The sequence below is a fragment of the Ceratotherium simum genome, chromosome 10 (assembly GCF_057802395.1).
Source record: "Ceratotherium simum simum isolate JZ-2026a chromosome 10, ASM5780239v1, whole genome shotgun sequence".
Taxonomy (NCBI): domain Eukaryota; kingdom Metazoa; phylum Chordata; class Mammalia; order Perissodactyla; family Rhinocerotidae; genus Ceratotherium; species Ceratotherium simum.
Genome location: NC_141909.1, coordinates 67,843,710 through 67,869,574, shown reverse-complemented (window position 1 = coordinate 67,869,574; position 25,865 = coordinate 67,843,710). Strand labels below are relative to the sequence as shown.

At 41.2% G+C, this 25,865-nt stretch overlaps 1 protein-coding gene and 1 long non-coding RNA gene across 3 annotated transcripts in view; one reads left to right on the top strand and one right to left on the bottom strand.

Annotated features, from left to right (window-relative positions):
• Positions 1-25,865, bottom strand: part of LOC147916166 (uncharacterized) — a 92,740-nt gene that overhangs the window by 59,895 nt on the left and 6,980 nt on the right. The gene's annotated exons all lie outside the window — the stretch shown is intronic.
• Positions 2,975-24,628, top strand: SERTM1 (serine rich and transmembrane domain containing 1). 2 transcript variants are annotated; one of them, XM_087436193.1, is made up of 4 exons: positions 2,975-3,138; positions 3,675-3,927; positions 4,963-5,024; positions 21,778-24,628. In XM_087436193.1, the coding sequence occupies exon 4, from the start codon at positions 21,963-21,965 to the stop codon at positions 22,284-22,286; it is 324 nt and encodes a 107-aa protein (XP_087292319.1). In that variant the 5' UTR covers positions 2,975-3,138; positions 3,675-3,927; positions 4,963-5,024; positions 21,778-21,962; the 3' UTR covers positions 22,287-24,628. The 2 variants fall into 2 exon arrangements, with proteins under 2 accessions (XP_087292319.1, XP_087292318.1); XM_087436192.1 differs by having other exon boundaries at positions 3,675-4,131.

The following is a 25,865-nucleotide window of genomic DNA, read 5'->3' as shown; positions in this document are numbered from 1 at the left end:
AGAATTCCTCCAGTATAGTAAGAGGGCTAGATGATGGACAGCTAAGAAAAAAATGTAGACATCCACTACACTAATGCAGGGTTGGCTGACCTTGGAGTATAAGCCCATCTTGAGCCAATGAGCTCTGCTCACAGGAACAGAACGTGGCTTCTCATTCAGCAGGGTACCATGGGCAGGGTGGGCATTTTGATTGGCTAGTCCAAGACAATCTCATAACCAAAAAAGTATAGGGAATTCTTTCATGTGCCCTATTTGCTTGAAGCTACACAAGGCTCACTTATATTCAAAGTGTGTATTTATATGTCTGTGTGCCTGGTTGGACTGTAAGTGTTTTAGGGCAGAGACTTTGTCTTATTTATTTTTATCTCCCCAGTGGCTGGGGCACTCCCTGGCATATAGCAGATGCTCCAAAAATGTTTTGAATTTAATAGGACTTGTGGTCCAGGAATTTTTCCATAGCATTAGATGTATAAATTTCTCCACACTTTTGGGAAGACCATGATTTAAACAAACAAATAAAAGGACTTATTGACCCATCACGAAAGAGCAAAAGAAGTAAGAGCTTTTACGACCTACACTTTTCTCAGAGTTATCTCAGTTCCTTAACAGGGCACAGATCTCTGAAATTGTGTGAGTTGGAATGTAAGAACTGCTTGAAAGAAGGGAGATTGAGGCATGAGAGAGGATAGAGTTTGGGAAGGGAACATCGAAACGGGGGCAGAGATGAAGGAATCAAGTAAAGGAAGCAGAGGGTTAGTCCAGGGAATATTAGAAACAGAACATAAGTTTCCTGATGACCTAGAAGGAAATTAGAGGACGGACAAAGAAATTCTGAATGTTGCTTTGATGGCAGCAAGGAAGGAAAGATGGAGCTGATATTCTTAAGCGCTTATTACATGCAAGATAATTGCTAGGAACTGTGTGTATGTGTGTGTGTATAGTTAACCCTCACAACAATCTAATAAGGTGAACACTATTATTTCCATTTTATAGATAAGGAAAATGAGGCTCAGAGAGGTTAAGTGATTGGCTTGAGTCACACAGATAATAAGTGACAGCATCAGAATTTAATGACTCTCCATCTGACTCCAAATTCCACACTTTTTTCAACAATCCATCTCTCTCTGTGTATGACAGAAAAGGGTTAGGGGGAAAGGTGGGATGATCATGCTCACTAGAAGCTAGAACTATGTCTGCAAACCCTGCCTGCAAACTCCCAGGCCCTTGAGTAGTACCTGACCTACCTTTGAAGACTTCCTATGGGAGTAACTTTGACAATTAAAATTTTTTAGATCATTTGTATTGAAATTTTCAAAAACTAAACATAAGAGAAGCTTTGCCTCCCATATCAGTTTTGTAACAGTTTGTGGCAATTTGTTACAACAACCCTAGGAACTTAATACACTAACAAAGTTCAGGAAATATCAAGAAAAGCCTTACAGATTATTATTTATTACTTATTTTGTATTGGAATACAATTGGTATATAATTAAACCAATGATTTCATGGATATCATTGCTTATGATGAGGGTAAGTAAAAATCTAAGGTAAAATATTAAGTGCATAACACAGTAGGCGGTAGATGGATGTAACAAAACTCATGAAAGTGGCATGTGAATGGCGAAGTTTAGGACGAAGATGTGTGTTGGGAGAGAAGCAGGTCTCTCAATCTGCCCTCTTCACAACGCAGCTCCTTCCACAGTCCTGCATCTGAGATCAGATGCAGAAAGAGTCACGTAGAAATGAGTAACACACACCCACAATTCCCTGGAGAAGGAAGGAGGAGACAGAGCCTTTGCTCACTCACCAAGGGGGCCTCCGAGTTAAACCAGATGTCCCCCGTCCGTCTCTACCTGGAGAACCATTGAACATGAACACAATTAACAAGATCCCAAGAGCCCGGGAGCTGGGCACTGGTGGGTGGCAGTATTTGCGCAAGTCTAAACGGTCTCTGAGACTTGAGCAGCATCCTTCTGTACTGATTAGCATGATTTGCTTTCGCGGCCGCAGGTGGACGGATCTCAGGGTGAATGCCGGTGGGCAGGGCGGAGTGAAGCAGGGGCTGGAGGACAAGGTAGCTACGCCAACACTTCACAAGGGCTCAGCTCTTCGCATGCCACACAGGCCAGAGAGCCAATAGGACTGCTGAATGTCAGAATGGAAGAGACCTCAGACATAAGTGATCCAAGCCTCGCATTCCAGTTGAAAAACAGGAATCCAAGATGGAGAGTCATTGGGTGAAGGTCACGGGGCTGATTAGTAACCGAAGTTAGTCATATCAGTTAAAGGCTCCCTGTCCAAAGTTCTTTTATGATCTACAGCTCTCTCTAAGCCAGTTAGCCGGTAAGGACTTTTATGATTGCCTGTCACCCTGGCAGTGATGGAAACTGCAATCCTATTCAACTCATCTGATGATCTGGCAGAGGATTCAGAGGAGAAAGAAGAGAAGCGCTGAGGCGCAGCTTGTCGTAGGATGGGACGACGTCCCCATGCAGCTCAGAGCTGAGCTGGTTACGATGCACCCGGGCTCGTGGTTTGGAGTGGGGGCTGCGCGGGACTCATAAAAGATGTAAGAGAGGAAGAAACTTGGCAGAAAGTAGATGCTTTCGCCTGCAGAGAGAGGTCCTTGAGCCTCCAAAGAAGCTGCACCCCCCCCTACACACACACACACACACACACACACACACACACACACGTTAACCGCGCCACACCTGCCTCCCCCAGATGGGGCTCCCTGCGCAAATGCCCCCTCGTCCTCCAGGATTTTCCAACCCTGGCGCAAGCTCCTCCCTCGCCGGAACGGGGCTGCTGTCCTAGCCCCAAACGCAGCCGGAGCAGTGGCGGGGGGCCGGCGGGGAGTGGGCCCCGCTCGCCGCCATTGGTTGCGCGGACCGGGGGGCGGAGGGAGGACGCGGGGCGCGGTCGTCTCTGCTGCCCGGGGCTCACTCCTGCTGCGCCCGCTGCCGGCCCGTGCGCCCCAGCCGCGCGCCGCACCCCTGCGCCCGGCCGGGTTCCTGCGGACAGCTGCGTGGGCGCCCATCGCCGAGACAGGGACGCCCGCGAGGAGCTCGGCGCGCTCCCCGTCCCACCCTGAGCGCCAGAGCACAGTCCGGGAGGTCGACGCGTCCCGACTCGCAGGTCAGTGAGGGGCTCCCGCCGCCGCCCGCGAGCCGAGGCAGAGGAGTGGGGAGCCGGGGACCCGCGGGGTACCGAGCGCTGGGAGTGGGCTCCTCCTCTGCAAGGGGGACCCTGACTCCTGCTCTGGGGCGGCCTCGAGTCCCGGAGCCTCCGCTCCCTCCGGAGCCGCCTCCCAGACTCTCCGCTTCTCCCAGAGGTTTGGCTCCTTCTCTGGACACCCCGGAGTCTGTCCCCTTCGAGGCCGGCCGCGCCCTTATGGCCCCCGGCAGCCTCCGCATCCTGGCTTTCCCGATTCTCGGGAAGACTTCGCGGGGCTATGCAACGTCCTTGGCCCTGGGATGACCCGCTTCTGTCCCGGACACAGGGAACCGGGAAGATCTGCCCTTTCGTCCGCCGCTGCAAAGATTGATTCTCCGTGCAAGTGTAGACAGTTCTACACTTTGCAGAGTGTGTTTCTAGGTGCATTCTCTTTGTTTTTTCCTTTGTGGCGTGTGCGGTCATTCCTGTGTTTGTTTTACGCCTATCTGAATTTCTAGAGTCATTCGTCCCTTCCTGGGGACTCGCCACGCGCACAGTGACTGCCTGCTTTGCACCTTTCGATGCTCGCGTGAGCCTTTTCACCCGTGTTAGGTGGCTCTCAACCCGGGGAAGTTTTACCTGGCGCTGAACACAACGTTCCCCAGCGGTGGTTTCCCGAGTTCCCGGAAAACCTTGTAGGAAACCGCACCAGCTACCTTTCCCTTTCCCCCAGTCTGATGAGACCCTGGAATCCTGCGTTTCCATGTCGAGGTGCGTGGATTATCGGCAAATTGTTTGAATTCTGATTTAGGAAGGAGGTGTGTAATGTGCGCTCGTCGGCGTAGCAGAAGGACCCATTCATTCACAAAACCATCTTGTTGAGGACCAGGTTTGCCGACTGTACCTGCGCTTTTTCCTGCACAGATGCCTGGGTCCCCGCCGAGCTTCGGTTTGGTGTCAGACTCCAGAGACAGGGTCTGTTTCTTAACGTCCCACATTTCCTCTACCCGCTACATTTCCTTCAGAAAATTTTCTGAGTACTTAGGGGTTCTTTGTTGTGGATAATGGGATCCGATGGCTCCAGACGTCTCAAAGCCATCGCAATTAGTTCGGCCACACTACAGGTGCAAAGGGCGGGAAATGGGCGGCGATTATGTCCTGGGTCAGATCCGAGGGACCACTCCCCAAGATGTTTCTTTTCGGGTGCTTTTCACTTTAGCTTTTCCAGATTCATTGCCAGAGAACAGTCTATCAATAGGAAAAGAGGCAAGATAGGTGATACTCTTTTCTTTAAAGGTTTACCGTTTAGTGCAGTCTTGTAGCCCAATGCACTCTCCTTAAAAAAGATAATATTTAATTAACTTAAATTATGCAACTAGTCTAGTGTTTTAGCTTATTTGTGATCTAGCTCCTAGAGATTCTTAAATATGTTTTCTGACCAATATGCTTCATTTTCCTGAGTGTAAAGGCATCTTGTCCCCCCACACACACACCACCACCACCACCATACACTCGTACTCTTTATAATCAGCACATAGTTGATCCCTAATGCAAATGGCTTTTTGAAGTGTATGTTAGTGAGACTGCCTTGTAACAGTTGCATCAACGCTGCTCCCAGAGGGCGTATCCTAGTCATCTTCAAATCCTGGGCATTGTGGGGATAGAGAACCATCTGCCAACCTCAGAAGTATTCTGGGAATACTGAGTTCCAGAAAATGGGTGGGGTATTCCATTTTTGTGTTTTGGGTTTGAGGCTTATTATTTATTTGGCTTATTTATTTACTATTTTTGATCCCTCTACATAAGGCAAAGTGCTTTGAAGAGCTCAACACATGTTCATGGTTCTCATTAAGGAAGCCTCATGTAAGGTAAGATCCATTCCGTTCTCCCTGCTGCAGGTTAGTTCAAGTCAACAGATTTTACTGGATGTCTGTGATGTGCACAAGCATGTCGGGGGTAAAGAGAGAAATAATGGTGTGATGGCGTGTGGCATTAGATCCATCAGAGGGTGTATTTGCAGGTTTCCTAAGTTTCTTTCTTTTTTTTATTTCTTCTTTAATGAGGACAGATGAAGGATGACAGAGCTGATTGCTGAGAATGATTAATAATACTAATCATTAAGTAAACTTGGAGTCATACATTTATTGTAAGAATGACAGATTAATCCATCACAGGCAGAATGCTCTGATTTGACTACTATTCTAGATGAATTCTGAGCCCATTAGATAACATCCCTTCTTCTCTGCGCTTACTCTTCTCTCTGCACTGGTACTTTAATATCCTAATTGTTTTTTGCTTTTTTTTTTTTTAAGTTTGTAGAGTTTATATAAGCATTTTATATTTAATTGGATATTAGGGAGAAGCAAAAAAATAAAATTATGGCTGAATGTTTGTGTTTTGCTCCTTTGGGTTTTTAAAATAGTAATTTAAGAACCTGGAAAAATACATTTCTGAAAGGCCCTTGACATCAGGCACTGTGTGGGTCCCACTTACCTGGCTTTCCCACTTACCGCACCATCTAGTAAACATTTGTTAAATGAAACTAGAAGCCAAAAAGTAATGTTGCAGAAGAATGCCGTTTTCTTCAAATAGATATGTATGGAGCATATTGTATTATTATATTACTATGTTAATATAAAGCATCACAGGCTTATAGACTGTTTAGTTATTATTCATAATGACAGCTAAAAAATAATAAAGACTTTAAGTTAATTAATGGTATAGGGAACTCAACAAAGAGGAAGCTCAAACTAATTGCATGAGTTGTCAATTAGATATGTATGGAGCATATTGTATTATTATATTACTATGTTAATATAAAGCATCACAGGCTTATAGACTGTTTAGTTATTATTCATAATGACAGCTAAAAAATAATAAAGACTTTAAGTTAATTAATGGTATAGGGAAATCAACAAAGAGGAAGCTCAGACTAATTGCATGAGTTGTCAACGTTCCTTTTAGCCAACAGATGCAGCTAGAGAAATCAAGCCAGAGGCTTAGGGTGGAAGTCCATGATATGCACATGTGGACCAGCCTTTGATTTCGAGCTTAAGAAGCTCATCTGTGTATTCATTGACCATTTCAGGTGCGGGCTAGCGGACTACTGAGCCAAGTTCTGGGGCCCTTTCACTTCTGATTCTGATTTGTGGCAGAGGTGTCCATGGGATATAGCGTTCTGAGATGCTTGGTCTCATGACGCAGAATGCCTCCTTCAAGAGTCCTTATGAGTAGGGTCCATGCTCATGTTCACATTTTGAACCAGGAAATAGTCATTAGTATATTAAGTTTGGGCAACAACAACAATAAAAAATGGAGATTCTCTGTAGTCAAGTAGCCATGTACGATTTAACAGTATCTCTAAGCATGAAATGGAACAATCTAGCCAAAACAGTGCCAATACTATTTCAAAGCTCTGAATTCATATCAGGAACAGGATAGACTGTCATTAATATTTCTTGAGTTCCTAACTTTTAAGTTCTCATCTATTAAGTTACATTAAGATGAGAAATCAGTCAGTCCAGATTTACAATTTGCATTATGGGCTTGATTGTTGATGCTGATATTGTTATAGACAATAGTGAAACGGTCTGGAAATTGCAAACCTGTAATAGTTGTTGAAAAGGGTAACTTAAGAAGGTAACAGACCTGAATACAATTTTTGATGGAAAACAGAAGGATAGAACCTGTTCAATTTCTGGCTGTAAGAACCTGTTTCAATTTCAGACAGACAGGAAGATGACTTAAAGCACAGTTAAAACAGGCAATTCATTCAGGGAACATTCAACATATAGATTTGCTCCCCAGGGGAAACCAAAATAGCAGCTTTCCTGATTAATTTGCCACAGTAGTCTGGTACTGATTAGACATGCCTGGTAATCTATCAACTGTTGTCAATTAAACTGGTTTGGTTCTTATTCACTTTCAATTTCTCTCTGACCAGGATTACAGCAGAGGGATCTTCTCTTCTCATTTCTTAAATAGAACATTCACAACATCCTGTAAAATGCCACTGTAGTACAAAGTACAGTTAAGCCCTCTTGGGCAGATTGACCTTCTGGCCTCAACCTGAGAGTGTTAAACTTTGAAAGAAAAGGTACATATGAACCATTTTAAAGGTTTGTGTTAAGTATATACAGTACAAAAACAGAAGGAAGAGGAGGAAGAGGAGGAGGAAGAGTTCTGGGCTTAAAAACCAGTTGCATTTCCACTGCATATGCTATAATTAAATTTTATTTCTGTTTCTTAATAAAAATACCTTTATTGTTTTTTCTGATTATAAAACAATACATGTTCTTGTATCAAAATTCACATACAGACATGCACAGAATAGACTATGAACACATTCATAATCATCCACTAACAAAAACATATGTTAACAACTTGGTACATAACCTCTTGTTTAATTTAATTTAGTTTAGTTTAGTTTTGTTATGTTTTGTTTTGTTTTGTCATGCTTTTTGCCTGCCTCTAAAATTGTGTATACGTGCGTAGTAGTAGTAGCAGTGCTAGTAACTGTTGTTTTACAAAAACGGAATCATACTATGCACTATTCTGAAGCTTACCTTTTGACTTAGCCACATAGGTTCAGCATCTTTCCCTGGCAGAAAATATAGTCCTTTTGATTACATCAGAATCCTCCATTGTATGACTTTTCTATCAATTACTTAACCAATCCTCAATTCATGCACATCTTGGTAGCTCCAATGTTTGGCTACAGAATACATCTTTGTGCATCTGCCTTTTCAATTTGTCTGATTTTTTTCCCATAGGGTAAATTCTCAGAATTTGTTATTTATAGTGTTAGCCTACAATGCCACACGTTTTTCGGTAAAAAGGGAAGCACTCAAACAATTCATCCAACAAGGAGTAGACATTCCCCACTGTGACCCAGGGTATCTTCTATATGCCTAGCACATGATATTTTTTTGCCCTTAGAAAAATCGTTTTTATTTAACATTCATATAGAAAAGTACATAAGGCATGAGTACATAATTTATGATTTATATGTTTAACTTGTACACAACCATGTAAATGGAACTCAGGTCAAAAAATAAAATATTTACAAATACCCTCCTTCATTCCCCTCATATGCCTTGGCAACCAATCATTTAACAGTTCTTCATGAGAAAGTCCATGGTGAGCTTGTTGACCTCAGTTTCCCTGAGTCAAGTGCTAGATTAAGGGCACTATGCCTTTCAGATCGACAGTGGAATATTGATGGATGGTTCTCAGACCTTCAGAAAGACTCCTTGCCAACAAAGTTGGACTGGTTAAACTGAGTGAATGTCTAAGATCCTTCATTCTGTTCCCTCTTTATTATTCCTTTCAGTTTGGGTCTCAGATTTGTCCATTGGACCCTGCATGGCACATATTTTGATTCGTATGACAAATTACTCTCTGGATAACAAAAGAAACTGAATAACTTGTTTTTCATCTAATTTCCTCTTGTTGGCCACCCAGCTCAGCTCTGATTATAGAGTGGATTTAGAATTGGAAAAGGAGTCCTGGGCTCCCAATTTGTGGTTTCTGTCGCCAGCTGTCTCCTTCTGCCATCCTTTTTCAGAAAGAGTATAAACAATGACTTTCAAAATTTACTTAACTTATGGAGACTTCAGTTTCCTGATTTTTAAGGACATCTAGCTCCCGAATTTTATGACAAAATGTTTTTCTTTTGTTGTTGTTGTTGCTTATTTGGTTTTTGTTTTGGTATTTTTTGATTTTTTTTTAATAGAGGAAACTTAATATTGAGAGGGACCATAAGGAAAGAAGGAATAAATAAGATACACAATAAATGTTTTAAGTTAGTTCCACAATGAATGAGAAGAGAAAATATTTACTTCTTTTGTACTTATCTGTTTTTATTCCTTTATTCCTAAGGAATAATTTTATTCCTTTTATTCCTAAGAAGCTGAGGTCTGGATTAGTTTCCTAGCACAGTACAGCTTAGGATGTCACTGCCCCCATCACCATAGCTATGATCTAAACAGAGTGCTACTCCATTCTCAAAGTATGGTCTGTGCACCAGTGCCAGTGCTTGAATTGTTTGATACTCATCCAGCATGAGATACAGAACTTGAGCCAGAATACAAATCAAATAAGGCACTAAGCACACTTTTTAGTTTAGCTGGATTTTTTTTTTTTTGGTAGCAAGACTTTCTTGATGAAGGAAGCACTGGTTTGCAAGCTCCTCATCTCACAAGGACTCATAACCAACATATCCCTGAGGGAGCCAAGTGGCTCCTGTGAGTAGCATTGATCTCCAATGTGGGGCTTTGTAGTCAAATTGAGAAATTTGTAAAAATGGAAATATTTTCTTTTCCTGTGCTAATTTTCTATTGAATTTTGGGAGGATTTTTTTGGGGGGGCAGGGGGTTATCCTTGAGTGATTAACAGAGTACCATGGCATATGATGTTCCTGAATGTAGTAAATGTGGCAAATCTCACACTGGGTCTTACATTTTCTACCCGAAGTGACACTTCTCCCATCTTTCATTGCCAAAACAACTCACATGGCCACCCTAAATTCATACATGCAGTCCTGCAACGTGCCTGACAGGAGGAAGGAATGGCAGAAACATTGCGTGAACAGCACGAATGACCACAAGTCTTGAATTTATCCCTCTTCTACCTTCGTCTCCCTGGAGAGAAGGAATATAATGAATGTAGAATTTGGAGACATAGGGATATATTTGAATTCCAGCCCTGCCTCTAAGTGGCTGGATGACCTTGGGCAAGCTTTTAAATTCTCTTATTCTTATTTTTCTCATCTGTTAAAGAAAGGTGAAGGGTAATAAGAAATACCTTAAAAGAGTTGTGAAGATTACAGAAAATACACATGCGCCAAGCGAGCACACACATGCACAAACACACATACAAAACTAGTATATGCTTTTATTTAATAAATATAGACTGCTATCATTTCTGTTGTTGCTGTTTTCCCAGACTGGTTTGTCTGGACATTCTTTATCCTACACAAGCATGCTGAGTTTACCTTCCCGAGTATCGTGTTCTGAAGACATGTTACCATTCCACAACGGCTTAGGATTCTCCACCCTGTTTCCGTCCCCGTTACTTCCCACCACTTTCTAGCATGAGGTGTCCCCTACATCCCAGCCCACACCATGAAATAAAAGGGAACTAAGACCAGATATAAGAGCAGTGAGTGACGCATGCACGTGTGTTTCTGACCAAGGCTATCCTACAATTGAAGAAAAAACACAGAGTACATACCCTTAAAGGGTACAGTGAAGAGCTCAACCCTGAAAAACGACAAAGTCAAAGTTAGTTACATCTTATATAAAAGATACTCATGATTTTCTTGAAAAAAACCATATTTAATTATATTTTTAAAAGAATGTGTAGGGCCTGCCCAGTGGCGCAGTGGTTAAGTGCGCACGCTTGGCTTCAGCAGCCTGGGTTCACAGGTTTGGATCCTGGGCACGCAGGGATACACCGCTTGTCAAGCCATGCTCTGGCGGCGTCCCATATAAAGTAGAGGAAGATGGGCACAGATGTCAGCCCAGGGCCAATCTTCCTCAGCAAAAAACGAGGAGGATTGGCATCAGATGTTAGCTCAGTGCTGATCTTCCTCACAAAAAAAAAAAAGAATGTGTGACTATTTTATATAGGTCACCAGTATGGTAGTCTGTTTCCTGTAAGTAATTCCTAGTTCCTAATTATTTTTCAGTTTCACCTCCTTACATTTTTAAATTGAAATATATTCTGGGAGAATTTGAGCCCATACTTGTCTACTCCTTCCATATTGTCTTTGACAGATTCTGGTCTTGAGTCATTATCTAAAACGACAACAGGCTGCCGAGGACTTGATTTCCTCCCACACTTGATAGCCTGCCATATCATTTTGTTCCACGTTACAAGGAACATGTAGACATTCTCTTTGTTTGCCAGAATTTTGAGTTAACTGTTCTACCTGAGAGAGAGAGAGAGCGAGAGAGCGCATGCACATTAAGACAAGCTCTGCTGCTCTGTTCACACCACGGATTAGCAGGACCTCAGGAAATCCCACATGGGAATGTGCTTTCCTGATGAAGCTCACGATGTCCGCTTTTCTGTCTAAAATCTGACTCCTCTGGTACTCATCATTTTAGGGTACCTACCTATATCCTCAGTCATATAATTGCTGATTACCGGGGAAAAGCACTGTTAATATCAATGCTCCCTATTTTTTCACGTGCAACTGCATTCTTTATTCCTTTATCCTTTCATTCATGCAACCATCCAACAAATACTTATTGAGCATCTTTATACCAGACACTCTACTGGTTCATGGACATAAAGATAAATGAAACATTAGTTCTCTATTCCAGGAGTTCACAGTCTATCAAAGCAGACCAACAGGTAAACAAATATAATAAGCATAATAAAATATGAGAAATGCTAGTGTAGAAAAGTATAGAAAATATCCAGATTGCAGAGGAAGGAGCCAGAAATTTGTTGAGAAAGTAGATGGGGATATATATTTTGAGTGAATAACTAGATGAGACAGAGGAGGGAAGGCTTGAGTAGAGTCTTGAAGAATGAATAAATTGGATTTTGCGTGGAGTAAGGGAGAAGATGTACAAATGTTAGGATTAAATGTAAGTATTTAAAAAAAACTTTGAGACATTGAGGACAGTTTGGTATGTCTAGACCACCAATCTTAATGACTAGATTCAATTTCTAAATTGTTTATTGGCCCCTATTTCAAAAGATACTGATCCTGGACCATAAGAGAGTTTATGTGGTCGGGTTTAGCCTCTTGCCACACTAGAGGACTCATCCAAACCAGGGTGATCAGGGAGGTGGTTGCCAGTTTTAAGAGTTGTAAGGATTGTGAGTTCTTTGATCTGTGGAACTTGCTGTTTGACACTTGCTGCCTAAATAAATAAATAAAAGTTTACAAATATCAAATCATTATGTTATACACCTGAAACTAATATAATGTTATATGTTAATTATGTCTCAATTAAAAAAAAAAAGAAAACTACTCTTTCTTGACTCAAGATGCCTCCATAGCCCCTGCCTTTGACTGGATAGTTAAACTGCAGGAGAGATGTCCTGCGTCTGGAGATGACTGATGATGTAAGATGAACATAACTGGATTCCATGATCCTGGAGGCCCAGACTGAGATTAAGACCAGTGGGTGGGTGGCAGGAGTGAAGTCATGAATAAGGCTGGCTGCGAATCACCATTCCTGGTCTTCAAGCATCATCTCCCACCAACATGGATCCAGTTTCCTGGGCATATTAAACTTCCTCCAGCTCATTCTCTGATGCTTCACCTCCAGTACCTGTGGGTTAGTGGGCATCATGAGCTGATGGTAACAGCAAGTATTGAACCTTTCCAATACCCATTGAAGAATCAGACTCCTATCATTGTATTTCTTTAGAAGCTTTTAACTCTTTGGCTGACCCACTGCATATTATACCAAGCATATTTTCTTAATATCCTTGGGGATAAATAATTTTTTCCTCAACTTGTATGCTGAAAAATTCCAAACCTACTGAAAAGTTAAAGGAATAATAACAATAGACACCTATATATCCTTTAACTAGACTAACCAATTGTTAACATTTTGACACATTTGCTTTATCATCCTTCTTTCTGTACATGTATGTATGTACTTATTTTTTTAATTTGGCTGAACCATTTGAAAGTTAGTTGCTGATGTTGTGACACTTTATAGCTGCATACTTCAACGTGCATTTCCTAATTACAAGACCATTCTCCTATATCACACTTAGGAAATTTAATATTGATATAATACAATTATCTAATATACAGTCTATATTCAAATTTCCCCAGTTGTTTTAATAATGTCCTTTATAACAAAGCTGTTGTTTCTTTTAATTGGTCCAAGGATCTTACATTGCATTAGATAAATCTTGAAATCTCTATCCTACATTTTTTTTCTCTGAGTATTCAACTGACTACTAAACAATGTAATATGGCCAAAACTGGATGTATCCAAAACTTAGCCTGCCTAAGCTGCCAATTACTAAGCATTATCCTTTTTATATAGCCATTTATTTGTGGAAAGCATCATCATATTTTGACTGTCAGCCATAGAGGACTGGGAGAATGAGAGAACTTATTTAGCATAATTCATATGTATATGTTATGCTAAACACTGGGCTAATATTCAGAAGAGATGGGCAATTTACACTGTAATCAACTAAGGTTCTATTTGTAGTTTTATTATGAGGCACAATGGTTCATTAATTCAAGTAAATGCTATCCCTTGGTTAAAAATATCATCATGTGGAAGACTCTGTGAGCTTGAGTCCCCGCTGGGAAAAAATGTAAAACATTTTTACATACTTGTGATATTCCAATCCATTTTTAAGGAATAGGCTATCATGCACCTTAGTTTAAATAAATACATGACTGTAGTTGCCAATAGAGAGAGATAGTATAAATAGTGGCCTGCTTAATTAATTTGCTAATATTGAAATTCATTTCAGACAACCTATGTCATCACTTTTTTTTTCAAATTGTACCTGTACATGTGATTTTATGGATAGAGAATGGTTATTAGTTTTTGGTATATTCTTATGTACAAAATTAGAGAATTGGATACATTAGATAATTTATGTTCCTCTCTTCCCTGTGCCTCAATTATCAAAATAGTTTAAGTGGAAATGAAGTTTAGTGTTTAAGTTATGGAGTGAATAAAGTATTTACTGTATATCTATTCTTGTAAATTGAAAATTTACAAGACAAATGAAAATTTACCAGAAAATGTACACAAAACAACACTAGGCATTTACAGAAACATATACAAACAGAAAGGTCCTCATTAAACACATTAGCGTGGATGCCTATGGGAGATGGAGGAATGAGGAATAGAGGGAAAGAAGGATCAATGATGACAATAAGCCGTGAACTGAGGAATATATGTATTTAAAGAGGGAGGTAGCAGTAGAAACAAAAAAGAAAAGAAGGAGTGGCATTGGTAGGGAGTGGTACAATCTCACGTTTTCCTCTTAATATACTGAGTGGCATTAACCCATGGCTGCCCACTTCTGAGGAATCTGCTTAAATTTAAGGTGGACTTCATCAAATGGTTGTAGAGAACCCAAATTTCCATGCTCTTCCTCGTTCCCTTAGAGCAGTTTTAGAGGCACCCAAAGGCCCCTGGAGCCTGAGAGAATAGACTAGGGATACCTAGTGGTCTACCTGTAAAGATTTAAAAAAACAGATTGGTGACAATCACAAAATTAAGTTTACAAGAACAAAATCTTTCCAGATATCATACTCTATAAGGAGACTGTTATGAGTATTTCCTGATTGAACAAAAAACATATTAGATACAAATTATTTTAACTATAGAGACAGGATGAGAGACAACAGAAAAGGAGAAAACCCCATTGCATTCTTCTACCAGAATACAGTTTAATGAGAGTTTTTAAAAATATGTGTAGTCTTATTAAAAATAAGCAAGCCTTTTTGTATACTAATGCTATGATTTAACTAATAGTAGCTGCTCCAGGAATAAAAAATGTTTTTCTTAACACACTTCTAAAATATTGGAAATGATCAGAGCTGAGTAGAGGGAAAGAATTGAACCTGAAAGCCCTCATTAAAAATGCTGTAGCATCTTGAAAGGCCAATCTTGCTTCTTACCTTCTTTCTTCCCACTGATTCATTTCAACCTTGCCTATGATCTTCAGTCATTATTTCTCTGACTGTTTGCTTTTTCTTTAAATCAAGTGTTTAGCCAATGACCTTTCCTTCCACTTCCTAAAAGTGACTTTTGGGGCTGGCCCAGTGGTGCCAGCGGTTAAGTGCACACGCTCCACTTCGGCGGCCCGGGGTTCGCAGGTTTGGATCCCGGGCGCGCACCAACGCACCGCTCGTCAAGCCATGCTGTGGCGGCGTCCCATATAAAGTAGAGGAAGATGGGCACGGCTGTTAGCTCAGGGCCAATCTTCCTCAAGAAAAAAGGGGAGGATTGGCATCGGATGTTAGCTCAGGGCTAGTCCTCCTCACAAAAAAAAAAAAAAAAAGTGACTTTCATTGTTCTGCTATTTCTTAACCAGTTCATGCTTCCTTCAACCTTCAAGTTGCTACTTTTCTCATTTTGATTTAAACTAATTGTGTTAGCCAAGATGGATCCAATCTCTCCAAAGTGCAGGAGAGAGCCGTCTTTGGTCTTTTCTTTTTTTTTTTTTTTTTTTAAAGATTTATTTATTTATTTTCACGCCAAAGCCCCAGTAGATAGTTGTATGTCATAGTTGCACAGCCTTCCAGCTGCCGCACGTGGGACGCGGCCCCAGCATAGCCGGAGAAGCGGTGCGTCGGTGCGCGCCCGGGATCCGAACCCGGGCCGCCAGCATCAGAGAGCACGCACTCAACTGCTAAGCCACAGGGCCGGCCCTGGTCTTTTCTAAATATCATAAAAGAATCATGAAAAAGCAATGCCTAGAACTGGTTTTTATATTTGACCTTTTTATTTGGAAAATTATCCATTTGAACTATCCTATTCTAAGAAAGTACCATTTCAAAATAATTATTCTTACTAAGGCAGCGATTTGGGCATAAAGTCTTAACATGGAATAAAAATATAGCAAAAATTTATTAAGAATAATAGTTTGATTTTCCCCAGGAAAACAGTGCTATATAAATGCAAGGGAATTCATATCTATAATTACTTTTGAGGTTGTACAAGATAGATGGTCAAAACAGTTATGTTCACATCCCCTTTTGAAAGACTTTCTTGTCTATGTTTAACTTCACTCAATCTACACTTTTGTATAACAAGAAAGGTATATTTTGAATATTCTGTGAATTATACCTGATGTAGATAACTAATTTTTACAGAATTAGGACAAAATAATTTGTCTAACATAAAAGTATTCTGACTGTAATTTAATTATTTTGCTGAGGAAATATTTCACTGGGCCTGAGGCTAATCCAGGTAGACGAAAGTGAGGTAGAGTGATGGAGGAGATTGGTCTGAATCCAAAGCAACCCAATGACCTGCTCTAGAAATTGATTTTTACAATAAATCACTGATACCAAGCTGTTACTTTGTCATTTCTTTAATTTTCACCGAAGTAATATGAAAAAGTTCTGATTATGTTTTCTGATGGTACATTTGAACAGCCGGTAAAGAGAACTGTTAATTTTATTTTTTTGTCTTACATTATCCAGTCCAGATCCATGAATTCCAGTTCATTATTCAGGATCTCCATCTCTCCACGTTTCTTCTCATACGATGGTCCTCAAACTCAACATTTGACCCCAGATCGACTTAGTTTATTTCCTTGCTTGGTTTCTTTGGGGGTTTTTTGAGTTTTTTTGTTTTTTTTTCTGTGAGGAAGATCAGCCCTGAGCTAATATCCAATACCAACCCTTGTCTTTTTTGCTGAGGAATACTGGCCCTGGGCTAACATCCATGCCGATCTTCCTCTACTTTATATGGGATGCCGCCACAGCATGGCTTGACAAGCAGTGCATCGTTGCGCGCCCAGGATCCTAAACTGCGCACCCCCGGCCGCTGAAGCGGAGCGTGGGAATTTAACCCCTATGCTACCGGGCCCGCCCCTTGGTTTTGTTTTTTGTTGGGCTGATATAGGGAATCATGAGATTCTACTCGTCTTCACACAAAATTCTACTCTCCCAAAGCATTGTATTGATAAGAAAGAACAGTTCTCAAATAGGCAAATAGATGGACCACTGAATCAGCTTGGAATAAGGATAGCACATAAGACAATAAACTTTATTTCATTATTTCAACTTCAGGGGTAGGTGTTGCCATTGACTGCAAGTTAAGATTTACATTTAGAGAAGGGTGGGTGGGAAGGATGTATTGTCAGCACCAACCTTCTCTCCTCTAGCATGACCCAAAAGGCCATTAGGCAAAGAGAAAGCATTAAGAGAGAAGATAGTCATGCAGATTGTAAAGGAATTGCTCAAGGTCCTAAATAAAACATGCTATTTTCTAAGTAGAATTAAAAACAGCTTTGCCCGGATATGATAAGGTCCCTTCTAGATTCTGGAAATGGTAGTTTCTATGTGTTCTATAGAGAAAGAGGTCCAATCCATCATCTAAAACCATTCATTACATTATATCAAATTTTACATTTGTAGACTGGAAAAAGCATTTTACCATGTCATGTTAATACTTTATCAAATCGTTACTAATGGTTTGGGAGGACCACCTTTTGGAGAAGGACAGAGCGGGACTGGATAATGATGAAACATTGATTTGACATCCTAACAGCTAAGGCACTCTTAAATAATGTCTGCAAGGGAACAAAGCAGCTTGTCCCAGTTTTCCACAACAAAAAAACCTTTCAAATAGTTGTTATTCACATAGAAATGTATTTGAATAAAGGTCACAAACTCAGAAATTGCTGTGCCAGATTTGAGGTCGTCTGTAGGCTGAGTTTCATACACCGTTGCATTGGAGAAGTCCAGGTCATGGCACAGGCTCCGCCCACAGTCTGGCTGCCGGGAGTCTTACAGTGCTTCTGTGAGAGGACTCAGAGATAAGGGCTGGTCAGCTTTTCTTCCCTTTACCAGGCACAAAGGTCCACGCTAGAGAGTATGCTTTTGTTCTTCCAAAACTTGACAATTCTCATAATCACCCCATGGGAAGGAAAGCTTCCATCCTTTCAGAGGAGTCACGGAGGCATGGTGCGGAGCGACATTGACCCAGAGACCCCCAGGTCTGCCCATTCTATGCTGTCCCTCCATCTCCCCACCCCACTGGGCTTGTGGTGAGATTACACGCATCCTTCCTCACTTCAGTAGGTGACTGCCTTTTGTAGAGTTCTTCCCAGCACAGGTTTTTATTCCAAGAGACAAAGGGAAAGCTGGCTGACCATGAACCAAAACATTCCCACAGATCTTCATTTATAATATTGTGATCCAGCTATTTCATTTTCATTTCTCAAAAATCACTTTCTGAGAATGGCTCAGAAAAAAAGCATCACAATCCCCACGTGGCTTTAGGTGCCACCTGAAATGAGAGTCCACTGGCGCTGCGTCAAGATAGGTCAAGGCTATGCATTTAAGATGAAGTCTCTTTCTTCTCTTCTTTAAACCTAATCTGTCTGGGAGAAACAGCCCAAGACGCATCATCTTGAAACACACTTGTTTGATTTCATTTCCACAGTGCCACCTCCAGCCTCATTCACACTGTCACAATGCCTGAACATGTACAGTTTGGTTCATCATGAGCATTATACATAGACTGTCAAAACATTCACCAGAGAGAAAGAAGATTTATCAGTTTTTAAAGCTTCAATAAGAAAATGGAATTAATGTCATCAAATTAAAATTATCTCTAACAGTGCATGTACTCTGTTGTTTCAGAGTAGAACAGTGAAATGAAATTTGTGTATCTGTCATTTTAAATTAAGAAGTATCCTGGAAATGATATTAAATCTGAAATATTGGGGAGGGGCATGGAAATTTAAAGAAGATATTTAATTGTGAAATGTCAAATAAGGACACAAGGTTTTATTTTTTCATTTCTACCATTCTTCCAAGGCCACTTGGAAGATCAGATGCTGTCGCCAAATCGTCTTAGCCTCGTTTCCTATAAACTATTCCATAAACAGTTGAGGCTCAAAGTGGGCTTTTTGTCTGAAAGATGGCGATCTCCAGGATGTGACAAGTGCTCTTGGAATATTTACAGTGTAAAGAGATACCTTTGTTTTAATGAGTGGTCTGGTAGCTGGTTGTGATCTCTGCCGCTGAATTGCCGATACTCCAGTGACATTTTCTGTGGCTCCAGCCCCACCCCAGAAATGATACAGATTTGGGTAGTGAAGGTGACTTTAGCAAATCACCCAGTTCCAGGTGAATCCTTGACCTGCACATGTCAGAATTATAGGACTAGCAGGGACTTGGAAGTTCCTCTAGTCTTTCTAGGCATTCAGGAGGAACTGTCTACTGGCACTTGACTTGGCCTTTTATAATTTTCTAAGTATGATAATGAAAATGTTATTACATCTTAACTCAGGACCTCCTGGAGAGGGAGGAAAGGTATCATCATACAGATGAGAAAACTGAAATATCAAGACTAAACTGTGAGCATGTCAAAGTAAGCAGCAGTAGAAACTAATTACCCAAGTCTCATCATTTTTCTCTTCCTACCATAGTTGAGAAAACTAAGAACACAGTTCAGGCCTGGGTTCTGGTCACTTCTCTGTCACTGTCCAGCTGTGTACTCTGAGTAAATCACAATGTCTTTGCAGCTCAGTTTCCTCATCTACAAAATGGGAATAATATTTCTGCTCTACCTGCCTACAAAGTAGTTTGTGTGAGGAACACACAGAATGCATAGTCCCTACCTTCTTTGCCCATGCTAGAAAAAGAGGATGTAAAATCCTTACTACCAAAGTGACAGGAAAATTGAGACCACATAGTATAAGGATCGAGGATGAGCAGAAGCCTGAAGTCCTCACCTGTCTTCTAATTAGATATGTTTCTTTTGTCAAATCAATTAGCTTGTTTCTCAGTTTCCCCATCTAGAGACTTAGCAGGTCTTCCCAGAACATCTTGAATGTTTCTTATGATTCACTCTCTGAGATTTCTATCCTAATTTTCTTTCCTGTACATCATGCTGCCTCTGAGACTGCTATTTTCCCTAAAGATGAACGGCTAGAACATTTACATGCTGTAAAAAGGCAAGGTATTGCCAAATCAGTGTAACACATTTGCAGTCCTACTATGATTCTTTTTTAAGGACTGTTAGGAGCCTGTAGCAGCCTAATGGAATTAAAATCACCAGGCAGAGCATAAAGAGGAATAGGGGGGAAATTATTTTAGGATCTACTAGGACACTGCTGCCTGTGGCCTACTCAGAGGCTCTCACTAAGATCATTAGCCTGTGTGACACCCGACAGGGACAGCCCTCTCAGAAGTGTCCCCTCTTTCCCAGGGATCTTTAGCGCCATTCAGCTACAGCCAGAGTGGCCAAAGTCAGCCCCTCAGAGAATTAGCCGCTTAATTAGATTTGGAGAACAGAAGAGAAAGGCAAGTTTTCAAGGTATAATATAGGGAAGACTTGAGGAAAAGGGAAAGCCAGGGCAGAGTGGATGTTTTCGCATTAGCATTTCACTACTTCTGATGCTAGGAGATTTAGAAATTTACAACAAAATGGTCTAATGCCATAAAAAGCTAGGAAGAGCATCTTTTCTGGACTTGAAGAGTCATCTATCAAGAGGGATCATCCTCCCTCAGGCTACTTCCCTCGCCCCCACGTGGACTTAGTGGGCTGGGGGCCAGGCGGAAACCAGTTGTGACTTCTCCAGTCATGGAGGAGAGGGTGTCTGGGACACACTGCACCCACATCTGGAGCCTGGAGAATCACACTCTGTCCCAATTGCTACCTGCCCTTCTCAGTCCACTTTGTTTATGGTGTTCCTCACAGGGACCACGGTAGGAGGGAGAACATGGTGAAGAGCATCTCTTTGCTCCTGGCTGAAAGAAAAATTCCTTTTTTGCACCTGTTTTGGTTTTTTTGTGTGTGTGTGTGAGGAAGATCAGCCCTAAGCTAACATCCATGCCAATCTTCCTCTTTTTGCTGAGGAAGATAGGCCCTAGGCTAACATCCGTGCCCATCTTCCTCCACTTTACATGGGACGCCGCCACACCATGGCCTGACAAGCAGTGCGTTGGTGCGTGCCCGGGATCCAAACCCTGGGCCGCCAGCAGCAGAGCGCGCGCACTTAACCACTACGCCACAGGGCCGGCCACTCTTTGCACCTGTTAACACACACACCACACACATTCACACACCACACACACATACACTATAAACTTATTTTGGCCCAGCCCTTGACAATTCACAAAATGTTATCTTGATCCCCGCATAAGACAGTGAGGAGAGGGGGCAAGTGCCATCCATTTCACAGATGAGAAAATTGAAGCTCAGCAAATATAGGCAATTTGCCCAACTTCCCAAAGATAAAGGGGAATTCAGGCCTCAAACCTAAGTCTCTTGACAGCAGACCTAGTCCTCTTTCTACCCTTCAGAGGGAATCCTACCTTTGTTCTTCTAAGTGAATCTGAAGGTTTTTATTTAATGCTTAAATTATGCAGAACAACATATGTAGGTAGATCGAAAAGAAAAGAAATGGCCTCTGATCTTGAGATAACTTTTTATAAATAAATCAGCAAATTATAAACGTCCAACAGAAAGCAAACTTGCATGTGCAGTGATTCTCCAAAGCATGCAAGAGGGAAATATTGGTCGGGAATCGTGCTAGTGGGCTGCAGAATGGGGGAATTGGTTTTCTGGAGGAGGGAGGTTTGGAGCTTGCTTTCTGGGTCCTATTCTCAGAGCATCCACTTGGAGCATCTGTTGAAATCGCAGCAGATGGAGCACATCAGAACTGTATTTTCCTTTTTATTTTACCCTTAGTCCCTTGGAGAAACCTGGCACCTTGGGTACTGTGGAGATAAAATAAAAGTTCATTTTTATATCACATTTATAATATAAAGACATAAACATGACTTGTTCCTGGGGAAGGTATTTCATTCTTTTCCCTCCCTGGTGGATTTTATAATTAAGCCTTCCTGAAGTGAAAACTACAAATGAGATTTAAATGTGATCTTTTCTGAATAATGCGCTCAGTTGTTTTGTTTTGTTTTCGCAGCGTCGATGGACATCTGATCCCCTGCTGCCTTTGTTTGAAAACCAAGAAGTTTTGTTGCGCTGATTTAACTGCCTGCAGTTTTTGCTGATGCTCTCATGAAAAAAAAAATGCTGATTCTGTCCTTTTTAACCCGTGTGAAACTTTGACTTTTCATACACTTGTTCATTCTTTTACCCTCCATCAAGATGTCTGAACCTGACTCTTCGTCTGTGTTTTCGGGAAATGTGGAGAATGGAACTTTCCTTGAGCTGTTTCCCACATCCCTGTCCACATCGGTGGACCCGTCCTCAGGCCACCTGTCAAATGTCTACATCTATGTGTCCATATTCCTCAGCCTTTTAGCATTTCTGCTTCTGCTTTTAATCATTGCCCTCCAGAGGCTCAAAAATATCATCTCCTCCAGTTCCTCCTACCCGGAGTATCCAAGCGACGCTGGAAGTTCTTTCACCAATTTGGAAGTCTGTAGTATTTCCTCTCAAAGGTCCACTTTTTCAAACCTTTCTTCATGAAGAAAATGGAAGAATCCTTGCAGGCTGCAGCTGCTTAGGTTTTCCTTTACAGGAAATGTTGCATGAAGCCATTGCCTGATGAAAGAAATGACCCTTTTGATTTTGTCAACTAATTAGGCCTGTTTCCCCTTCTCCTTCACGCCTGATTTTTTTTTTCCGTTCATGATGCTTTTCATTTGTGAATGTAGAAGCTGATGCTGACAGAAATGCGTGCAAACCTCGAGGTGCAGAATTTCACACAAACCACTTGAATCTTCAAGTTCATTCCACTCTGTCGGACACCTGAGGCAGAAGTCACCAGAGGGGGCCTCGCAGTGGGTGCCGGATATGGACTGCATACTTCATTTCTCTTACAAAACCGTGAAATTAACTCAACCAGCAGAAACTGGCAAAATTAAGTCTGAGCTATTTAGAAGATATTTTCCATATTTAAAACATAAAGTGGAAACACCAAATTTTAAAAAAGAGTCAATTTAGATTTAATGTATAACATTTTTAAAACGGGAGGCAAGATATGCTAAATGTTTTATTTAATTTCACCTTAACAAATGAAAATCATTTATTGATGAATTAAGTCATATTTGGAAAGGTTTTGGAAGAGTTTAATTTTTAAGTAGCAACACAAATATGTGTTATGATGCAGTTTGTAATGTATTTCTCCCTCTTGGGGGTTTTTTCCTACTTATGTTGTAGTCATAATGCCCCACAGTTGTGGAATTCTTTGTGATAATTGTTACTGTTACTAAGAGAAGCACCAGAAGAGACATCAAGATGTTTTTATTTTATAACTATAATTTCCATCAGCAGGAATTAAGCACATGGGAAATATTCATTCAGTTGTGTTTTATGTAGTAATAACTCCTAGGAGTCATGTAAGTGTGTTCCTTTATTCAGTTTCATAGTCTTTATAATTTTAGTGGAGAATTATATTAACTCTGAGATGTTAGATGTTTGTTCATTCACATTAGGTGGCAAAACTTAGAGACTGAATTGTTAATATACATGTTATTATATACTTCATGAATGTTACATGTCTCTGATATGTAGTTGTCGTATGTTAACATAACATTCTGCATTAGGACTCCAGGACAAGCGTTTGTATTAAAAACTGTAGATACTCAAGTTGTGTAGCTGCTGGGAGCTGCCATACTGTGGGCAGCCATGCACATCTGAATTCAGGGGCTTTGTCCATGAAATGAGGCATGCACATGAGCAAACACGGAATGTGGAGGAAGTCAAGCCGCCTCTAAAAACAAAACAAAGCAAGCAAACCACAGCTGCTTAAGAGTAAGAATTTTAATTTAATTTAAAAAATAAATGGCCCACAGCATAAACACTGAACTTATTCAGCCTCTGGAGCCCACTGCATCAACATGCCCCTGTCTTCCCATGGCAACTGGATCTTTCTTGTTCAAAACATTGACTAATCTTAAGTGGTGGAGCTTCAGTGCACACTTTGGTTCGATTGTGTGGCCGCGCTATCCAGTAACTGGAATGGGATGAAGAATCCACCATTTTACAGAGTATATCTTTGTCATTCTAAAATGCTGAGAGAGATGAGGACTGGTAATGAGAATCAGAAGGTTTCTTTTTCTTAATCCATAAGCCGCACTTAAATCAGATGACACTGAACTATTTATACATCAAAAATGTCCCCAAACACCATAGACCTGCCAGAGTTGCTACCCTAAAATGTACAATTAGTGAAAAATTTGCCTCTGCTGCCCTTAAAGCATGGCGGTGTTATTATGGGAGTGTTTATTATGCAGTATAAATCCTGTACTAGAAAAGGTCTGCTATTTTAGATCATTATTAGCATTCTCTGAAGGTGTGTGTGTGTGTATACAAGAATATATGTATATATTCACACACTCCCAATTAAAACTTGTGTGAAAGCTACACAGGATTACAGAGGCATCTATATTATCACTTTTGCTTTTTGATTAATCTTGTGCTATTTTGGTTACTGAGGAAGAGAGGACAGGGATGAGGTTATTTTAAAAACAAAAGGAACAAGTTTGCCACACAACGGGACAATCTGAGTATGATCTGTTCTAAGGGGTAACTTTATACTCTTTCCTTCTGGAAGAGATATAAAGGCTTCTGAAAGTAACACTATTTTTTTAAAAATCTGCAGGCACATCCCCTCCCCTCCTGGCCACAATGGTTCTTGCTGTCGAGGTTAAGCAGAGTAATTAGGAGCAACATTCAAAGATGTAAAATAGAATTTGTCATCACACGCTTGCCAAGATAGCAGACTGTACAACTTGAGAAGAATTTGTGTTGTATAAGAAGTTCAGAAAGGTTGGAAGACTGGTTTATAAATAAAGACGTAGAACCCATTGAAAGCCTGGTCTTCTCTTGTTTTCAGTGATGTGGTCCACAATCTTCTCTCCTAGCGAGGCTTTTCCATCACTCTCTTTCTGCATGTCCTCTCTGAAGCAGGGTCAATAATATGTGGCCCAAATGTCAGCCTCTGCCCACCCCTGTAAGGGTCATCTCCCTCTAGGACAGTGAGTCCCACACTTTCCAGATCAGAAGAGTCACCGGAATGCTTGGAAAATAGTCAGGTTCCCAGGCCACAGCCAGACCTCGGGAGTGGAGCCAAAGAACCAGTATGTTTAATAAGGACCCCAGGTGATGCTCGTGATCAGTGGGACACACTGTGGCAGAGGAAGGGTCACACATATAGTCATGCACCACATAATGACGTTTCAGTCAATGACAGACCACATATACAATGGTGGTCCCATAAGATCATTACCATATAGCCTAGGTGTGTAGCAGGCTGTTATCATCTAGGTTTGTGTAAGTACACTCTGTGATGTTCACACAATGACTAAATTGCCTACTGATGCATTCCTCAGAACGTGGTCCCGTCATTAAGCAAGACATGACTGTATTGCTCAAGTGTATTTGTGGAGGACAGGGGGTCTTACCTCTCCTCCACTGCCTAAGAAACTGCTGTTTCTCCAAACTAAGTGTCCCCTCCAACACAACTCATAGCACCGCCCCCCCTCCAACCTCCTCATTTTCTTGCTCGGGTCTGAACTCCAAGCCTCCCTCCTCAGTGGAAAGCTGCTGCCATCACACCGGGCTCAGTGGAAAAGGGATGTGAGGAAGGTCACATCACCTTCCCTTCACATTTCTTCATCCCCCACCACACCACTTTCACAAGATCATGCACACATAATCAGCTAGGTTAGAGGATGGGGGTTAGCGATGGGATTTATAAAATGAGAGAAAATGGTTTACACTGTATAACCAATAAGACTATTCCCACAATCCAAAGGAAAACAACAGCACAACTAGAAAATGCAACATTCTCAAGGAGAAATGCCAGTTTCTAGACTTGCCACCCTTCCTGAGGTCCTCCTTTCTTTGTCAGAGAGGCTCCCACTTCAAACCAATGCCAGGTCCCACTCTCCTTTAGAAAGTCCTCTAGGATCCATCCCAATTGGTACCACACACAGAACCCAAGCCTTCAGTACTGCATTTCCCAGAGCCTGAGTTATTCAGGATGGAATGCTCCAAGGGCGTGTGTGCAGAGGGGAGAGTGTGGGTGAGTGGTGAGGGGAG

Coding starts and splice junctions, on each gene's coding strand:
- SERTM1 (XM_087436193.1), top strand. CDS start 21,963: ATGTCTGAACCTGACTCTTCGTCTGTGTTTTCGGGAAATGTGGAGAAT.